At 37.0% G+C, this 17,500-nt stretch overlaps 2 protein-coding genes across 4 annotated transcripts in view; one reads left to right on the top strand and one right to left on the bottom strand.

The window, feature by feature from the left end:
- LOC125665840 (cytochrome P450 20A1-like) overlaps positions 1-1,927 on the bottom strand; it is an 18,449-nt gene extending 16,522 nt beyond the window's left edge. Inside the window, exon 1 of the mRNA XM_048898738.2 lies at positions 1,797-1,927. Within this exon, the coding sequence (XP_048754695.2) occupies positions 1,797-1,868 (72 nt within the window). The 5' untranslated portion in view covers positions 1,869-1,927. The remainder of the gene's footprint in view (positions 1-1,796) is intronic.
- Positions 1,928-3,903: 1,976 nt separating this feature from the next.
- Positions 3,904-17,500, top strand: part of LOC125665838 (aladin-like) — a 22,145-nt gene continuing 8,548 nt past the window's right edge. The window contains exons 1-10 of one of the 3 annotated variants that reach the window (XM_048898736.2): positions 3,904-4,046; positions 4,292-4,424; positions 7,798-7,922; positions 8,809-8,864; positions 9,256-9,347; positions 10,098-10,144; positions 12,564-12,722; positions 12,958-13,041; positions 13,198-13,318; positions 16,537-16,661. In XM_048898736.2, coding sequence (XP_048754693.2) covers positions 4,305-4,424; positions 7,798-7,922; positions 8,809-8,864; positions 9,256-9,347; positions 10,098-10,144; positions 12,564-12,722; positions 12,958-13,041; positions 13,198-13,318; positions 16,537-16,661 — 929 coding nt within the window. In that variant the 5' untranslated portion in view covers positions 3,904-4,046; positions 4,292-4,304. Of the gene's footprint in view, positions 4,194-4,291; positions 4,425-7,797; positions 7,923-8,808; positions 8,865-9,255; positions 9,348-10,097; positions 10,145-12,563; positions 12,723-12,957; positions 13,042-13,197; positions 13,319-16,536; positions 16,662-17,500 lie in introns of all 3 variants that reach the window. The other 2 variants (XM_056151042.1, XM_048898737.2) reach the window with 2 other exon arrangements.

Genomic DNA, 17,500 nt, shown 5'->3' with positions numbered 1-17,500 from the left:
TGGGCCCCTGAATAAGAAATACCGTTAGCCCACATGAAATTTTAGTAGTCCACACATATCATGAAATTGAATAACATGATTTCTTTACAAGAAAAGAAAAATATCAGGTCACATTGCAATTTATTTAAAAAATTAAAATATCAATATCTAAATTCTGTTTCCTTCTCCATAATTCTTTCGAATACCTCTCTCATTTTCACTCTTAATTCGTCAACCTAGTAAAAATATCAGAGTTCATGGACTTTATTATCTTCGCAGCGACTTTAACACACGTTTCTTCAGACTTTTTATATGATTTCAAAATTTCTCGGCTTTACGATGCTGTCAAGTTTATAACTTGGGCAAGCTGTCACAACGATTGGACCTTTCGTGTCATGTTTTGTACACACAGCACGTCATCCACTTTTCACTGTCATCGAACCATATTCTCCCCTTCTTTCCACTTTGGTGACGCAGACGCTTTCGTTTTCATTTGAAGTAACCCTTGCATTGTTCAACTTCTTCTGGTTTTTACTTTGGAAGGTTTGATGCCCCAGGAATGTCTCGCCAAGTGACAAAACCTCAACCGGAAATTGAACTTCAATTATAAATTGACTCGGATCGGTCGGAAAGAAAAATGTTGATCGGACAATTACGGTCGCCAAGAACAGAAATTTTGGGTGCCCACAAGCACAGTTTAGTCGCCAATGCGCGTGGGCGAGCGGTAATTTGGAACCCTGCTTGTACGGACGTTCAATTGCTGGTGCCCAGATTAGATTGATTGAGTGATTGCTTTTCTGTTTTCCGCCACACTCAACAATTTTCAGTTATATGGTGTCGCTCAGTTTTTATTGGTGGACAAAGATACAATGTACCTGGGAAGAGACCACCGACCTTCCGAAAGTAAACTGGGAAACTTTCTCACTTACTGGCGTGAGTGGGATTCGAACCTGCACCGACCAGAGGTGAGAGGCAGTGTGATTTTGAGCGAGATGCTCTAACCACTTGGCCACAGAGGCCCTAGCTGCCCTGATTAGAGAACAGACCTTGTAATAGTTAGGGCTATACGGACCATGGATATCGGCCTGGGTAGCTCTGTGGTTAGAGCACCTGATTAGTAATGCAGGGGGTCTCAGGTTCGATTTCCGGTCCAGCAAAAAATTTTCTCTCTCCTATATATATACTGCATTTGGTGCCATTAACCATCCCTGCAGGTTGTCCTGCCTGGAGCGAAAAGAACCTGGGTGTGTGTGTCTTCGAGGGTGAAGACAAATTAAGGAGGGAGGAATGTAGTAGTCTGACCATGAATATCAGCCTGGATAGGTCAGTGGTTAGAGCACCTGACTAGTAATGCAGGGGTCCCGGGTTTGATTCCCAGTCCAGCCAAAAAATTTCTCCTCTGTCCAATATACACTACACAGGCATAGTGAGCAGGCACATCCTACAAGGATGTAGGTAATGCCTGTCCACAAGCCTTTAAAGAAAATAGTGGCCAGATGGCTCAGTTGGTAGAGCACCTGCACTGGGCTGCAGGTTTAAATCCCAGTTTGCAGGTCAATTGCATTTTCTCCCTTACATACTTTATCACTCAAACAGGCGCTAATTGTTTCATAAACTTCGCAAGCAACATTTATGTATATTATATAGTATAGCTTGCAAAGTTGATGAAACAAGCGCCTGAGGAAGTTAGCACGACATCAAAGCACGGGCGCATATGCTACCTAACAATAACATAGGGATGTCATGTCACTCATAATGGTCTATAATAACTGCATCGTTATAACAGCTTAAGGTGTTAATATAGGCTAATTACTTACCGGATAAAGATAAATAACAGCTATCAATAAGGCTACCAGAAAGGTAACCGCAAAAATCACGAAGTCCAACATTATAGACACCTTCCTGTAACGTGGAAGGTGATGAGTAGGATAACTGCCGAAAAGACCCGAGTGATGTTTTTACCGCACGTAAAAATGGGTTTTGCTAAAACACGGAACGGAGAGGAAAAGTAAAAATATTTGAAGCTGCTTCCCATATTTTACACTTTGCCATTCCGGGTTGCAAAATCTTCGTATAAAATGCTAAATCAATAATATTTGTGTAAAAATGCATAAAAATGACAACGACGTAGTTCCACCTTGAAAAGTTGGGGGGGGGGGGGGGGGGGCACTTCAAGTATCACTTTGAAATTTGATTTCTGCCGGCCGAGGGTAAGCTGACTTCACAATTGTTAAAAACATTTGACATGCAATAAAAACAAACAAACAAACAAACAAAATACAAAAAATAAATAAATAAAAACAGAAGGAATTTTATTTTTATGTACCCCTCACACTTCAAGATCTTAACCAAAGTATGGTTGGGTGGGAACGTTTATCCTTGATCTCATTGGTGGAAATCAATTCATCAATTCAAACATACACTCTTACCTCTCAGTACTACTACATGTAAAATAAAGGGATATGTCTAACTTTGTATATTGAAATAACTATGTAAAAATACCGGAAAATGAACGATGCAAAAAGGGGGAAAACCAACCGACCAACCACCACCCCCCTCCCCCCGATCACAGTCTATATCCTTGTTATCATATTTAAATAATGATATATGCTCCTTAATTTGTTAGCACATCTTTATTTTTTATGCTATGGAAAAACAATTGTTCAATATTGACCCTGAGTAACCTCGGGATCTTCTATCACATCATGATTAATCAACCATCTGTACAATTAAATTTCGTGTATTTCATTAGTTGTTAGCATTCAGTGGCAGGTCTATTAGAAGTTACAGGGGGTTGCACCCCATGCTTGATTTTTTTTTTAAAGCGGCCAGTACATGTATGCTATATTGGGACCTTCACCCGACCCCCTTTCTTGAGCGGAAAAGGTACAAACTTGAGTCTCCCCCCTTGAAAAGTTTTGTACCAATGTCATTATGTATCAGACAGACAACGAATAACATAATCAAGCTAATATATGCTAGCTAACTGTAATGCTTAACAATGCTCCACAAGTTAGTTACGAATATTGATACTGGTAAAGTGTGTGTGTGTGGGGGGGGGGGGGGGGGGGGGGGGGGGGGGGGGGGCACTTTATAAGGCGCGATGACGCGTGCCCCGGCTGCACCCCTCCTACTCCCTGAATGAAACTTGATAAAAAGACTTGTATTAATTATTTAAAGAAACCTTTTATCGAGAACCTTTAATATGCATGTTATTGAACAACTGAACGAAAAATGATGATAATAGTAGTTTTTCATTTCTCCATGCGCTCCCCGATAACACTTGTATATCATCACAGGTTAACATAAACAGAGGGGTGGGGGTGGGGGGGGGGGGCATTGCGTTGATTAATGAAGAAGAAAAGTTAGAATTCTTCTCTATTCTTTGCTTTACTCTTAACTTGTCTTGTTTCCTCAAGCCTCTGGTTTACACATTAATTTATCGCATAATGACTAGATTCGTGAGTGAAGTAGAAATGGGAAGGTACAAGAATCCCCGATAGTTTGTCCTGATTAACTCGATTACGTATGTTTTCTAAAATATGAAGTTTTATAGTGTATTAACCAAACTGATTTGTCTTATCTAAAGTACTTTAATTCCTATGGGGGGGGGGGGGGGGTAATTTGCTTCACAGAATAAAAAAAAAATTAACATTATATCTTATCAGGTCATTATATGTCATTCATTTATCTATTTATTTTTTTATTTATTTATTATTATCATTAATTTTTTGGGGGTAAAATTAAAAACTCGGAAATCCTTGTCATACATATTTTACATTTTTATCAAAATTCTTATTGAAAATATTAAGATTGAATTTATAAAATAAAAATAGTTCTATTATTGGTATTTATAATTTCATATTTAAAAAAAAAAAATAGTGTCACCAGGTCAATGATGATACTATCAGGACATTACACCTTCTCTTTCTCAGAAATATTTTGCGGGAAATTGAGGCCCGTTTGATTTTGCGTGATTTTCACTTTCAATTTTGAAATTTGTTATAGAAGATGGAGTGGGACTGAACGCCTGGTGTCTTTTTCATTTAGTTAATAATATTCACATTGTAAGTCTTAATTTGTACGAATGATGCTTGTATTGTTAAATCTGGCGGCACGTTTCCGAACTTTCGTGTCTAGAATACGTGTATTTCGAATTTCCTCCCTCAAGAAAACATCTGGAACAACTATGAAAAGGGGACGTTATTTATTAGGCTAGTTCATTAAATACCATAGACACGTGTCGTTAGTAAGTTGGGTTTAAATGTAATCATATGTGTTTTATAAAACTAATAAATAAATTGTTATATAGAGACTAGAAGAGCATGTCCGAGAGCAGCATTTTTGACGTCTTCCCTCCCATGCCCTCAGATGGAAAAGTGACGGTGTGTGAACAGAATGGCCAGCTCATCAGTGTATCAAGTAGTTCGAAGCCGTATAAAAAGGTGAGGCACAGAAAGATGTGGTGAATGGAATTCTGTTGTTTAGCAAAACATCATCAATGTAATGAATTTACCAATATTGTATTGTGTACTTGGTAAACTTCTGTAATCTATCAGTGGGATTCTCCCGTAGTTAAAATAAGTCGAGGCACACTGACTACATGGATTATAACAGATTTATCTGTAAACACGAATTCGCAGCATGCATGCATACTATAAACAAGATGTTCTTTTGCCACCGTGACGTCACATGAATCTCTAAACTGCGTGCAAGGCGTGGATCTTATTACTTAACAAACACTACAATTTCAAGAGACAGCTTTATACAGTGTTCTTTGTGTAGACCCACTTGTAGGCAATGACATTGCACGATATACACATTGAAACTTGTCTGATTCGGATGTTGTGAAATATCATAAGCTCATAACGTACGCATATTTCATTTACAGGTGACCATGACGCTCGATTAGCTCTCACTTCATACTCGCAAAATTCTTGATCTCTTGAAGTGAAGTCACAATCCTGATTTTTTTCTACACAATAAAAGCAAATGTACTCTTGATCTCGAGAAGTGAAATTAGGGTCCCGTAAAACATATTTCATTGTTTTTCACTCCTGATCTTTCGAAGTGGTGGTAGCATATACACACTGTCATTCAAGGGTATAATTATTCCTGTTTGAACCTCACCAAGATATTACGAGGGTGAGTCAATAAGTAACCAGCTTATCCCATTTCCGATTGACCGAGACGGTCATGATTTTCATGCCTTTTTCCAATACATGTTTTATACCTAGGTACAAAAAGTGCATGTGTATAGAGTCATTCTTTAATAAGATATTGAATGTCAAACATGGCTAGTGAAGCAAAGGCATGCTTTTCATCTAAAGTTGAGTACCGTGCTATAATACTTCTCATTACCAGCTCATTAGAGTTATCGCGCTTTGATGACTCTTGTGCGTCATTGGTAAGAAAATGCACAAATCTCGCAAGCAAGTGCGAGATTACTGGAACATAAACGAAACATTCATAGCACTCCCCCCCCCCCCCCCCTTTTTTTTAAGAGTTAAAATACATGGTGTATTTTAAAATAAAAAAACCATTGGTCAAACTGCATTTTTCAAATATTCTAACACTATCTTATTAGAAATGTTACATGTTTTTTAAACTCCACCACACCTATTTTAAAAATTCCAAACAATGATGTTCTCTGTCCTAAATCCATCAATATTTTGTAATTTTCAAAATAGCTTAGATGCAGTTTGGAAACGCATTAGTTAATTAGTGTTATAAACGTCTTAAAAATTGCAGTTTGGCATATATATAACTTGTTCTAAAATATGGAAATTGAGGGGGGGGGGGGATGTGTATGATTACCAAGTCCATGCCATATGAACCTGTCCTAATTGTATGATAAAATAGAATGTCTTCATAGTCTGACAGAATAACTTTAAAAACATATTATTGACATTAATTACAAGAAAAGTTCTTGTGTTGGATGTGCATATAGGTTTTCCCTTCACAGTTCTTCTTGCGATTGATGCTTTATATCCGTCAGATTTGGCAAATTTAGTAGCTTCTCTCCCTCACATAGTTTGATAAGTTCGTCTGTTTTCTTGTAAGAATAATCAATTCCTAAATTTGACTTTAGAATTTTAATCAGTGTTGTGGTTTGCAGTCGGTTATATATAATATGTATCCGATACCATAATTTATATTATGTATGCCTAAGTAATGTTTACGTATGTTGTCCCGGTAGCACGACTTTACGCGCCTTTAATTTGAAGAGTTCCACTAATGGAAATGATAAGTATTCGGTACTTGTATTTAAAAAGTAAAACACGCAAGGAAGAGCTCTGCGGGTTAGCTGATGTTTATGGGTCTGGTGCACCATCTTATGCTTAGGTTAAATTCTGGATAGGGGAATTTAAACGCGGTAGAACGTCTTTAGAAGATGAAGCCAGGTCTGGACGCTCACTGGATGCCACCAACGAAGAAATGTGTAAGAAAGGTCGGGATCTGTTATACTCTGATAGGTGAATTCAGGTGGAAGAAATAGCACAGGCATTAGGCATTTCACGTGGTAGCGTTATAACAATCTTACCTGATCGTTTAGTTATGCGCAAGCGAACAGCCTACTGGGTCCCCAAATCCCATAGCAATGAGCAAATGGCAACCAGAGCATCAGTGTGCAGCGTCTTGTTAAAAGCGTTTTAGGTCAAAAGATGATTTTCTTTTGCATCTGGTGACTGTAGATGAGACTTGGGTTCATTATTATGAGCCAGAGAATAAAGCTCAGAGTCATCAGTAGGTAGGGTCTGGGTCTGGGTAACTGAGGCCAAAGAAGTTCAAGACGCAACCATCTGCTGGCAAAGTGATGGCCATAGTATTTTGGGACACAAAAGGTGTTATTATGTTGGACTTTTTATCTAAGAGAAGTACAATAACTGGAGTGTACCATGCAAACTTGCTAGACCAGCTGAGAACCGCCATCTGTGAAAAACGCAGAGGTAACTCTAAAGATGAGATGTTTTCCTGCAACAGGACAACGCAAGAGTCCACACTTACGAAGTTGCACTGGATGCTGTAGAGGGAAACAGGTATGAATTAATACCACATCCTGCCTATTCGCTTGACTTAGCTCCTAGTGACTTCTTCCGATTCCCAAACTTGAAAAAGGATATCCATGGACGTCATTTCACGGTCTGGCGAAGAAGTCGTGATGGCAGTTGAGGAGAGGATCAATGGAAAGGACCCTGACTTTTTCAGTTCTGGGCTGATGGCACTTGAACACTGTTGGTCTAAATGCATCACACTAGAGGGTAATTACATCGAAAAAGAAGAGGTGGATCTCAACTGGAAATAAGTTAGGCTGGTTACTTATTGACTCGCCCTCGTATAATGGTGAATGCTTGGTGCCACCTTGGTGGTGCTGATTAGTTGTTTATGCTCTTGGAGTGGGTAATTGATTGTTTGATTGGTCAGTTTTAACACTACACTAATCTCTGTTGAGATTCGGCACAGCTGGATATCTGGATTGACACCTTCACTGAATCTTGGAGCAGTCCTTCATAATTCATGCCTACAAATTTACACTCAGCTTCAGTCGGTCCTAGCAATTAATTTGCACTTAGATGACACCGCTTTTTGCTTTGAATAAGTGATTTTACTGACTAACTCTCTATCACTATTAATTTTGCATTCCTTACCGTTTAGGTATGAAAATCTCAGAATGAAAAATAGTCACTTATTTTTCCGTTGAAATGAGGACTTCCATGAAGGAATTGATTATCTTCTGGTATTGAAGAGTTCCTATAGTCTGTTTTTCCAAAGTTATTAGTTGAGTCTTATAAATAATTTTATTTCTTGCTTTTTCAGCCAGCAGGTTACCCAGAGGTCAACATTTCTGGGGTTGGATCCAGCAGTTTAACTCACCGTGAAAATGCCAAATCTGCCTTCCTCCCCCACGATGAAACAGTGTGGAAGCGAGCTCTTCATGCCTGGTAATGTCATTTCTGAATGGTTGTAATAGTGAACAAACATGTCTATTGCTACATTGTTGCCAGATAGGATCATATTTTTAGGTCAATGAGTGACCAGTTGTCTTCAAATTCGACATGAAGCACAACAGGGATGAAATGAACATAATTCGTAATACTTGCAATCTTTGTACTCCAGGGAAAGGGAAATAATCCTAAAAATACCCATGGTTATAGATAGTAAAACTGTACTTAATTTTTATAGAAATTTTTTTTCCCTATTCCTACACATCTTGGATATTAATTGAAACCATGGTCAGGGAGAGCAAGAGGCTCTCTACCAAAAGTGTGTTTTCATGAAACTTGGGGCAGGGGTTCTGTCTCCAGGGCAGGGCCAAAATAGTCATATAGTGAAAATTTACTCATCTTTTTCTCGGAAGGTCGGTGGTCTCTTCCCAGGTACATTGTATCTTTGTTCTCTCTTCCACCAATAAAAACTGGGCGCCACCAGATAACTGAAAAATTGTTGAGTGTGGTGGAAAACAATCAATCAATCAATATATACGTATACCCCTGCACATCTTGAAGTATAGAAAACTGACTGTATGGTGAGAAAGAGCAATGAGGCCCTCTACAGATATTGTGAAGTTCATGGCCCCTGGGTTCGGAGTTCAGGCCATAGGGTGGGGATCAGTTGGTGATATATTAAAAATACATTACAATTCAAAAGATTTCATGTTTGCTATACATCTAACACTTTCAGTCATAAACATGAGAAATGTTTCTCACATGTATATATAGCAATAATTCATGACTGCAACAACACATCCATATCTAGATCTACCCTGAATTTGGAATTATATATTAAAAAAAATGAATTAATAATAAAAAAAAGTCTTTTCCTGTACAGGTATGAAATGGGAACTCCAGGTGTGTTTGAAGAAATTGTCAACAGCAGCCAGGACGGTAAGTGTATGATGTATCCCTCCTCTAAATATCAAAACCAGCCTCAGTGTCGTACATAGCAGCAGAGGTTGGAAATTTTGTTAATGTTTATACTTGTTTAAAGCAGAAAAAACATCTTAGAATGACATGGGACTGTGTTACACATTACTACAGGCACCCATATTGTGGACACCCACCCCTTTTTATACATGTTATATATATATACATCTAGAAGTTGTGACTGAGGGATACCTGTTCATCATACATTAAAAATTTAAATAACCTGATAAATCCATCCAAAATCTTTAGGATACATTTTACTACGAAAAGTCTTGTTTTCAAATTCATGTTTTCAAAATGAATTTGAAAACCTATTTGTGGCAGGAAACTTCAAACTTTTTTTCTATTGTAGTTCCAGAATGGGTAGGCGTGGCTGCCAAGAAGACCTTGACCTTTGTACGATGGGCAAATTCTCTGCATGGATCGATCTTTCCTCATCTCTCAGTGTGTAAACAATCCTACTGCTACCTGTCTGTTGATATCAAATTTTACAGGTGTAATTTTAGTTTCTGCAAATTATATCATGCAGTTTGGTACATGTACATGCTTTTAGTGTCGGGTATATGTAGATTTCTGGGCAATGCGTATGTACATTTTGGATCGTGTGGATTTATCTTGTCCCTGCGGATGTTCATATCTGGATCTCGTTGTGTGTTGATTTCTGGATCTCGTTGTGTGTTAATTTCTAGATCTTGGTGTGTGTTAATTTCTGGATCTCGTTGTGTGTTAATTTTTGAATCTCGTTGTGTGTTAATTTCTAGATCTTGGTGTGTGTTAATTTCTGGATCTCGTTGTGTGTTAATTTCTGGATCTCGTTGTGTATGTTAATTTCTGGATCCCGTTGTGTATGTTAATTTCTGGATCTTGGTGTGTGTTAATTTCTGGATCTTGTCATATAAAGTTAATTCCTGGGTTTTGTTGTATGTAAATTTCTGGATCTTGTGGTATGTTAATTTCAGGGTTTTGTTAATGACATTTTCTGGTCCAGTATATTTTAATTTTTGGTCCCCCTGAATGTTGGATTCTGATCTCTTAACCCCTGGTCTCTCAGTCTGACTTTAGTCAGACTGCCTGGTCCCAGTGACTGTTATTTTCTAGACATTGTTAATGTTCAATGCAATACATTAATTCTAGAATTAGTTTGCATAATAATATTACTAGTCTAGTGAAGTAACAATTTTATCATAATTTCAGATGTCAAATGAAGAAATCATTACAAAGTTTTCGGATATCGTTAACTGGTAAGAAGTACTTTATTTTTAACCAAAAGTTACTTTTTTAGCAAAACTTGACGGTTTTGTGTTATAATCATGTTGGAAAGCAATCCACATTATGACGCCAAAGTTTGTTGTGACAACTTATAACATCAAGGATGAATGTTTCTTGTGATGTCAATTGATACACCAATGTCTGAACAGGTACAAGCGATGTTTTAGAACACTCCCAGTATGAAGTTTTTGTCCAGCAGATATTCCTTCAGACTGACAAGCAGTTACTGTATATTTCAGTGATCAATCTTAATGTGTGAAATTATTGAATTGTACGGCATCTAAGATTTAGATTTCTACAACTCAATATTTCCCATTTACTGTTGATTTGCACATGCATTTGTTCAACAGGCAAACTTAAAAAATACATTTCTTTCTTTAAAAAGCTGAATTCTCTCATTGTGACATAAGATTTTAAGGTCACCTGAGGTGACCTATTGTAATTGCCATTGTCTATGTCAGCCGTTGTGCATTAACATTTTGAACTTCTTCTTGATAACTACCATTCCAATTATTTTGAAATTTGATATGAAGCCAATTTGGGACAAGGGGGACATATATTGTAAATTTCAGGATTCCTGCACCCCTTGGGGCTTCTCTACAGCCACACATGTGTAAGAAAAACTTAATGCATAGTGATGTAGAGCAGTACAGCCTGTACCATAATGGTAAATTGCACGATCGCTGGGGTAGAGGATCTGACCTCAGAGTGGGGACAAACTTGGTATATAGTTTATGTGTTAAACATTTAAAAAACATCTTTAATTCTGTTGATATTAAATTGAAACTAAATGGATATTTAAGATAAGCAGGTAGCCCTTTACCAAAGTTGTAAGTTTCATGATCCCAGGGGTATTTGTTTTGGTTTCTGGGTGGGGCCAAAGTAAGTGGTCAGTGACCAAAGGTGTTAACATTTGAACATTTTAAACTTTTTCTTGATAACTAGCATTCCAATTCTTTTCAAATTTGGTATGAAGCATCTTTGGAACAAGGGGGACTTCAATTGTAAATTTCAGGACTCCTTCACCCCTGGGGCCTTAGAGGTGAGGAAAAACTGCCAAAAATTAACCAATTTTCAAAAATCTTCTTCTCTACAATCTCATATCTTTAAGAAATAGTAACTGTATAGTAATGTAGAGCAGGAAGGCCTCTACGAAATTGTAAATTTCATGATTCCTGGGGTAGAGGTTCTGACTCCAGGACGAGGCCATACTTGGTATATAAAGTATATATATGTCAATGTGTAAAACATTTAAATAATATATTCTTTAATGCTATTGAATACTAAATTGAAACTAAATAGATATCTAGAAGAAGGTAGTCTTTTACCAAAATTGTGAATTTCATGATCCTAGGGAGTAAGGGTGGTTCTAAAATTATGACAATGGTTATTGTCTTTATCATTTGAAAGACTTTATTAAGTTTGCTGTTTTAAACTGAGTCACTCAGGTGACCTGTTGCTATTGGTCTGCATCAGTCATCCATTGACTTTAGAGATGCACAGAACAATAAAGTTATTATAAATTTTGCAGCCCTTTAGGGTAGTGATACTTTTGGCTAATACTCAGGTGACTGATTAGGCTTGTAAGCCTCTTGTCTTAGTGTATTTTAACCTCAATATCTTGAACCCTTGTATATTTTAACATTTTCCTTTGGCTCCATCAGTTCAAGATAAAGAGGTTTGGCTATGTGCTTAGGTCACAACATAAAGAAACAAGATGAATGTACAAATGTATTGAGTAGGTTTTTGTTATGCTCCCTGAAAAATTTTCTAATCACTGTCATGTCTGTCTGTCCGTCCGAGCTCAGAAATTGATATCATTCATCACAAATGTTCCTTGAGACAAGGACTTACAGAACAAAGTTTCTCCAGGTCATTTTGGAAAAGTCAAGGTCACTTGAAACCTTATTTTAACAGTTTTTGAACAGGAATTGATCATATATCACACAAATAAGTAGTAGGCAACATTTTTCAATCAAAGGTCATGCAAGGTCATTTTGGAAAGGTCAAGGTCTTTTAGAACATATACCTTAGTTTTTTATTTCAACAGTTTTTGAGCTGGTATTGATCTTATATCTATAGGCTAATAGACAGACAAAAGTCACTCAAGGTCATCGTGCAAAGGTTAAGGTCACTCAACATATACCTTATATATATAAAAAAAAACCTTCATTTCAACAGTTATTGATCATTGTTGTATTCGTTATATGATGTAGTTCATTGGTTAGATGTAGTTCAGGGAGCATCCATTAGTTTTACTGATATTCTATGTAGTTCGGGGAGCATCCATCAGTTTTACTGATATTGTTGTATTCGTTATATGAAGTAGTTCATTGGTTAGATGTAGTTCGGGGAGCATCCATCAGTTTTACTGATATTCTTGTATTTCAGGCCTCAGAGCCCTGTTCGGGCCTTTGCTTGGCATCCACACACCCTCAAATTTGCCTATGCCCTTGGTGATGATTCGATCAAAGTGCATTCTGGGAAGAATGATCTGGTTCCCATCCTCAAACACAAACTACAGAAGAATGTAGCGGACATAGCCTGGCAGTGAGTACTATTTATGTGACTGCGAAACAGGACAAAGAATACAGACTTATTCAATAAGTCATATGGATTTATCTACAATACTTGAAGTTTATCGTTAAAAAATTGCTGCAATTTCCACATTCATGATGCAAAACTCCTTCAAAGCAAATTGCAAATCATTGATTTTCAAATTGTTATACAATCTATGAAAAAACATGCAAATTTTCTTTTCTCAACATTGGGTTTTGTTTTCCAGACCCCAGTCGGCCTCAGTCCTGGCCATTGCTGGTCAATCCTGTGTCCTCATATGGCACGTAGAGCCAACTTCACTGGCCACCAGGTAATATATTGACCACAAGTAAACATATTGACCACAAGTAAGCATATTGACCAAAAGAAACATATTGGTCACCCCAAGTAACATATTAATCACTAGGTTACAAATTGTACAAGATTACAGCTGTAATTATTTTAAAAATGACCTTGACTATTCCAGGCCGTCCACAAGTTCCTGCCAGGTGTTACATCGGACTAACCACGCCCCCGTGACCTGCCTGGCGTGGGACCCCAGTGGGCGGATCCTCCTGTCATCCTCTCCTGTGGATACCTCCCTCATGGTATGTAAATACCGAGATACTGTAAAAGTGGTTATTTACGTGTAGGGGAAATTTACACTAAATACGCGGTCAAGTAATACATGTAAGTAGGGCTGTCACAATTCAGACATTTTCAGGTTCGGTTCAGGAAACAAAACCTCAGTTTTGGTTGGGTTTTTTTTCGGTTCAGTTTTATTTTTGAGTTATAAATTAAAATAACTTTATGATTTCAAGAATAATGTGGACCCTAAAGTATTTATTTTTCAGTAAAATGCCAACATCAGTTTCTAATGCATTTTATTCAACAAAACGACAATTAATAAGTAAGTAATATTCATTTAAAGTCGACATTATGTACAATACAACAGGTAACATGGGCTCTCATGATAAACTAGCTGTAGGTGAGGTACTGTAAATTTAGAACTATGCATGGCTCTCACGGCTGTAGCAGTAATAATTCCTCCACATGGTAACGCCAACTGCAACACGGGACCTCTGTTTTTAAATTCATCTCCAAAGACCTGTGACTCTCACGACTAAATGGCAAGCATTTGGCAAAGGAGCAATCACCACCTATGTTTCTGTCTCAGGTTTAAGTGGGGCTCAAACTCACGACCTCCCAGTCACAAGGCAAACGCTCCACCACAGAGCTACTACGATCCTTTAACTTGCACAGTTTGCTGACCGTGATCGTTTTGTAAACAACTTCCGACTCTCCCTTTCTTAGAAAATTAAATTTACCCACCCTTGGGATTTCTTTCCATATGTCGCCATGTTCTGTTTTACTATTACCGATGTTACATGGAATTTTATTGGTTAGAATAGCATTGATAAAAATATCGAACCAATCATAGCACGTGTAGCAAACAATATGGGATATGATAAAATGTTAACCAAACCAAACCACAAGCTGGAAAATACAAACTGAACTGAATGTTTTACTGTGGTTAACCGACTTTTCGGTTAACTGTGAAAGTACTAGTAATAAGCACATAAAATTACTCCACATTTATAGCTACAGTGGAACCCCGTTATTACGTTTTCCATTTTGTCACAATAAAATAACGTAATACCGGGGGCAACGTAATAAACGTTCCCAGTTAAATCCGTTAAAAATATCATTTGGAAATTGTATATCGTCCGTTGGTACTCCGTGAAGGGATGTGTGAATATATCTTTACTGTTTCTTTGTTTAAAAGACTATGATACTTTGTTTTATTTACATCTTATCTTTAATGTCCGTAATTCTTCATGTTCTTATCCATTTTCTTTATTTCAGTGTAGGATACATAAGGATGTTTTGATAACGTTGCTTTTTCTGCATTCGTTTGGACCGCCATTTTGTTCAACTTTAAAATAATGCGTTCATGTAAAATTCTCTCAATAACTCGTTCCGGTTCGTATTCAACATTCGTATAAAAAAATAACAAAACATCGTTTTTATTAAGTTCTCTAATTACACAATACACAACACAATAGAAAAAATCCCACCCAAAAAACAACAAAACTATAGACACAAAATGCACACGATACCCAACACTTACACACTTCTCACCAACGATAAACATGCACGGAGAACACTTTAAGCGCAATCCACATAAAAAAAGTATAATGATACACGAAGATTTCATTTATAACGCTAAATGATGGCACTAAAATCACGTGCACATCAAGGGATTTTAAAATATTCACTGAGGTAAATGCCGTGCACGAATCGGCCGATAGATTGGTGTATGTATGGACGAGATTTACGAACACCCAAGCTGCATGTCCAAACAATGAACAACCTTTAGTCGCCTATGTCCAAGCAGTTACCCAAGCGGTTGTAACATTGCTACGATAAATCTTGTCTTTCTTGTTTGGTACCAAAGCTGTCCGTGAATAGAGTTTTAATAGCGAAGGTAATCACACTATGCTGAACACGCAGGTGGTTGAGAAATTATTTCTTTGATTATCAAAATATGAAAAATGAAGTAAATTTCATAGAGTACAATTTCTAAATAAACATTATTTAATTGTTTATCACTGGCTTCTATACGGGGTATTCACCTGTATTGATGTCGCTAGATCTATCGAAGCGTGATCAGTCAAGCGTCTCTAATCCCCAAACAGACCAGGACATTTACGTGGTGACTGCCTCAGGCAGTCAAGGTGTGAATGGCTTATTATTTTGAGAATCACTATTGAATAATTAGGGGTTTATTACGTTTTTGTCGGAATATTTACAACGTAATACCGAGTCCCGGCATTTTAGGACAACGTAATAACGAGGTCTATTTTATATAGGTTTGTTAAGAAATGGTTTTGTGCTTTGAAATTCCAACGTAATATGTGAACTAACGTAATAAAGGGGGAACGTAATAACGGGGTTCCACTGTATAAGTATTTGATGTAAAATATATTTAGTGTCCGTATATTTTATCACCATTCGTAATGTTGGATGTAGAAAAATGTGTACTTAACCCCCAGCGTAAATAAGCACTTTTACAGTTGTTTTGGATATACTGGGATATTTGTATAATGCTTAAATTATATAAGAATAAGCATACAGTGTAATGAGTTAACCACAGAGCTGTGTCACGTTCATAATCTGCACGTTTTAAAAGGTTATAGGAAAATACAAAATACAAGGGCAGATTTCAATAGGGTGTTGCATATTTGTGCAGGTTTACGAGCTTTCATATCAAAATTGATGACATTTGATTTGACAAAAATCAACATATTATTTAAAAAGAACCTTTCTTGTGTACAAAGCATTAAAAAGATCTGTAACTCCAGTGGATATTTGATGATAAATGAAAAACTTGATGATACTGAAATATTGATGAGTAACTGGGATACCGCCTATGCCACCACTACTTTTTGGCATCTTTATGCTCCCTAGCATCTTCAACCTTTTTGGGGAATTCAATTGCCATGATTGAATACCGATCCCAAGATTAAAAAAAAGGGGATGGGGATCAAAAAGTAAGTGGGTCGGGAAACTGGAACCACATTATTATTTTTTTATGCCTTATCAAGAATTATGCTAAGTTGTGTCTTGAAAGCATTCTGTTTGAGTATTATAACATGAAATCGAAGTCATTATGGCTATTGTAAATTCAAGATTATGAAAAGTAATCCCATTTCTTTGAATCTCCTCAATTAGTTAAAAGATTTTTTTACTAATCTACCGGAAGTGAAAAATTGAAATTAGAATGAGTAAATCAACTTCTTTACAACATTGAATATTGTTGTAGGCATGGGATGTTCCCATGGAGACATGTGTTCCGCTTCGTCGACTTGGAGGCGGTGGAGTGTCCCTTTTGAGGTGGTCGCCGGATGGATCTAAGGTTTTCTCTGCCACACCATCCCAGTTGTTCAGGTAAATGGTTTAGTTATGATTATTTTTTTAAAGCCCCAAGGTTAATGAAGCACATCAACCAATATCATGCATTAGTCTTGAGTGGATTCAGAGGTCATTGTGACACTTTAATGATGTCTGTTGAAAATTATATTGAGGAACTGGCCAGAAACCAATATCATTCATTAGGCTTCATAGGAGTTCGTTGGTTTAAGATGTATATGAATATATTGTATTGAAATACTCAGTTTAATATACTTTGATAAGTGCATAATTCTCCAGGCTTTAATATTTAGCATTCATGACAGTAATCTGGCCAGACCTTGATATTGTTTTTGTCCTGTCTGTCATTCTGTTTGAAACTTTAACCTTGCTAATAACTTTTTAACAGTGTGCTAGAGCTTTGATATTTCACATGAGTATTCCTTGTGACAAGACCTTTCCGTGGGTACCAACATTTTTTATCCTTTGACCTTGGAGTTTGACCTACATGTACTTTTGGAAAACTTTAACCTTGCTAATAACTTTTGAACAGTAAGTGCTGGAGCTGATATTTCACATGAGTATTTCTTGTGACAAAACCTTTCTGTGGATACCAACATTTTTTACCTTGTGACCTTGACCTGGGAGTTTCACCTACTTTTTGAAAACTTTAACCTTGCTAATAACTTTTGAACAGTAAGTGCTAGAGCTTTGATATTTCACATTCGTATTCCCTGCGACAAGACCTTTCTGTGGGTACTAAAATGTTTGACTCTGTAATCTTGACCTTGGAGTTTGACCTACTTTTAAAAAATTTGGTCATAACTTTTAAATGGTAAATATTAGAGCTTTCATATTGTACATGAGCATTTCTTGTA

This window comes from Ostrea edulis, chromosome 10 (genome assembly GCF_947568905.1).
Source record: "Ostrea edulis chromosome 10, xbOstEdul1.1, whole genome shotgun sequence".
In the NCBI taxonomy this organism is placed as follows: Eukaryota; Metazoa; Mollusca; class Bivalvia; order Ostreida; family Ostreidae; genus Ostrea; species Ostrea edulis.
Note: the sequence above shows the minus strand (reverse complement) of the source record. Positions and strands in the feature narration are given on the sequence as shown.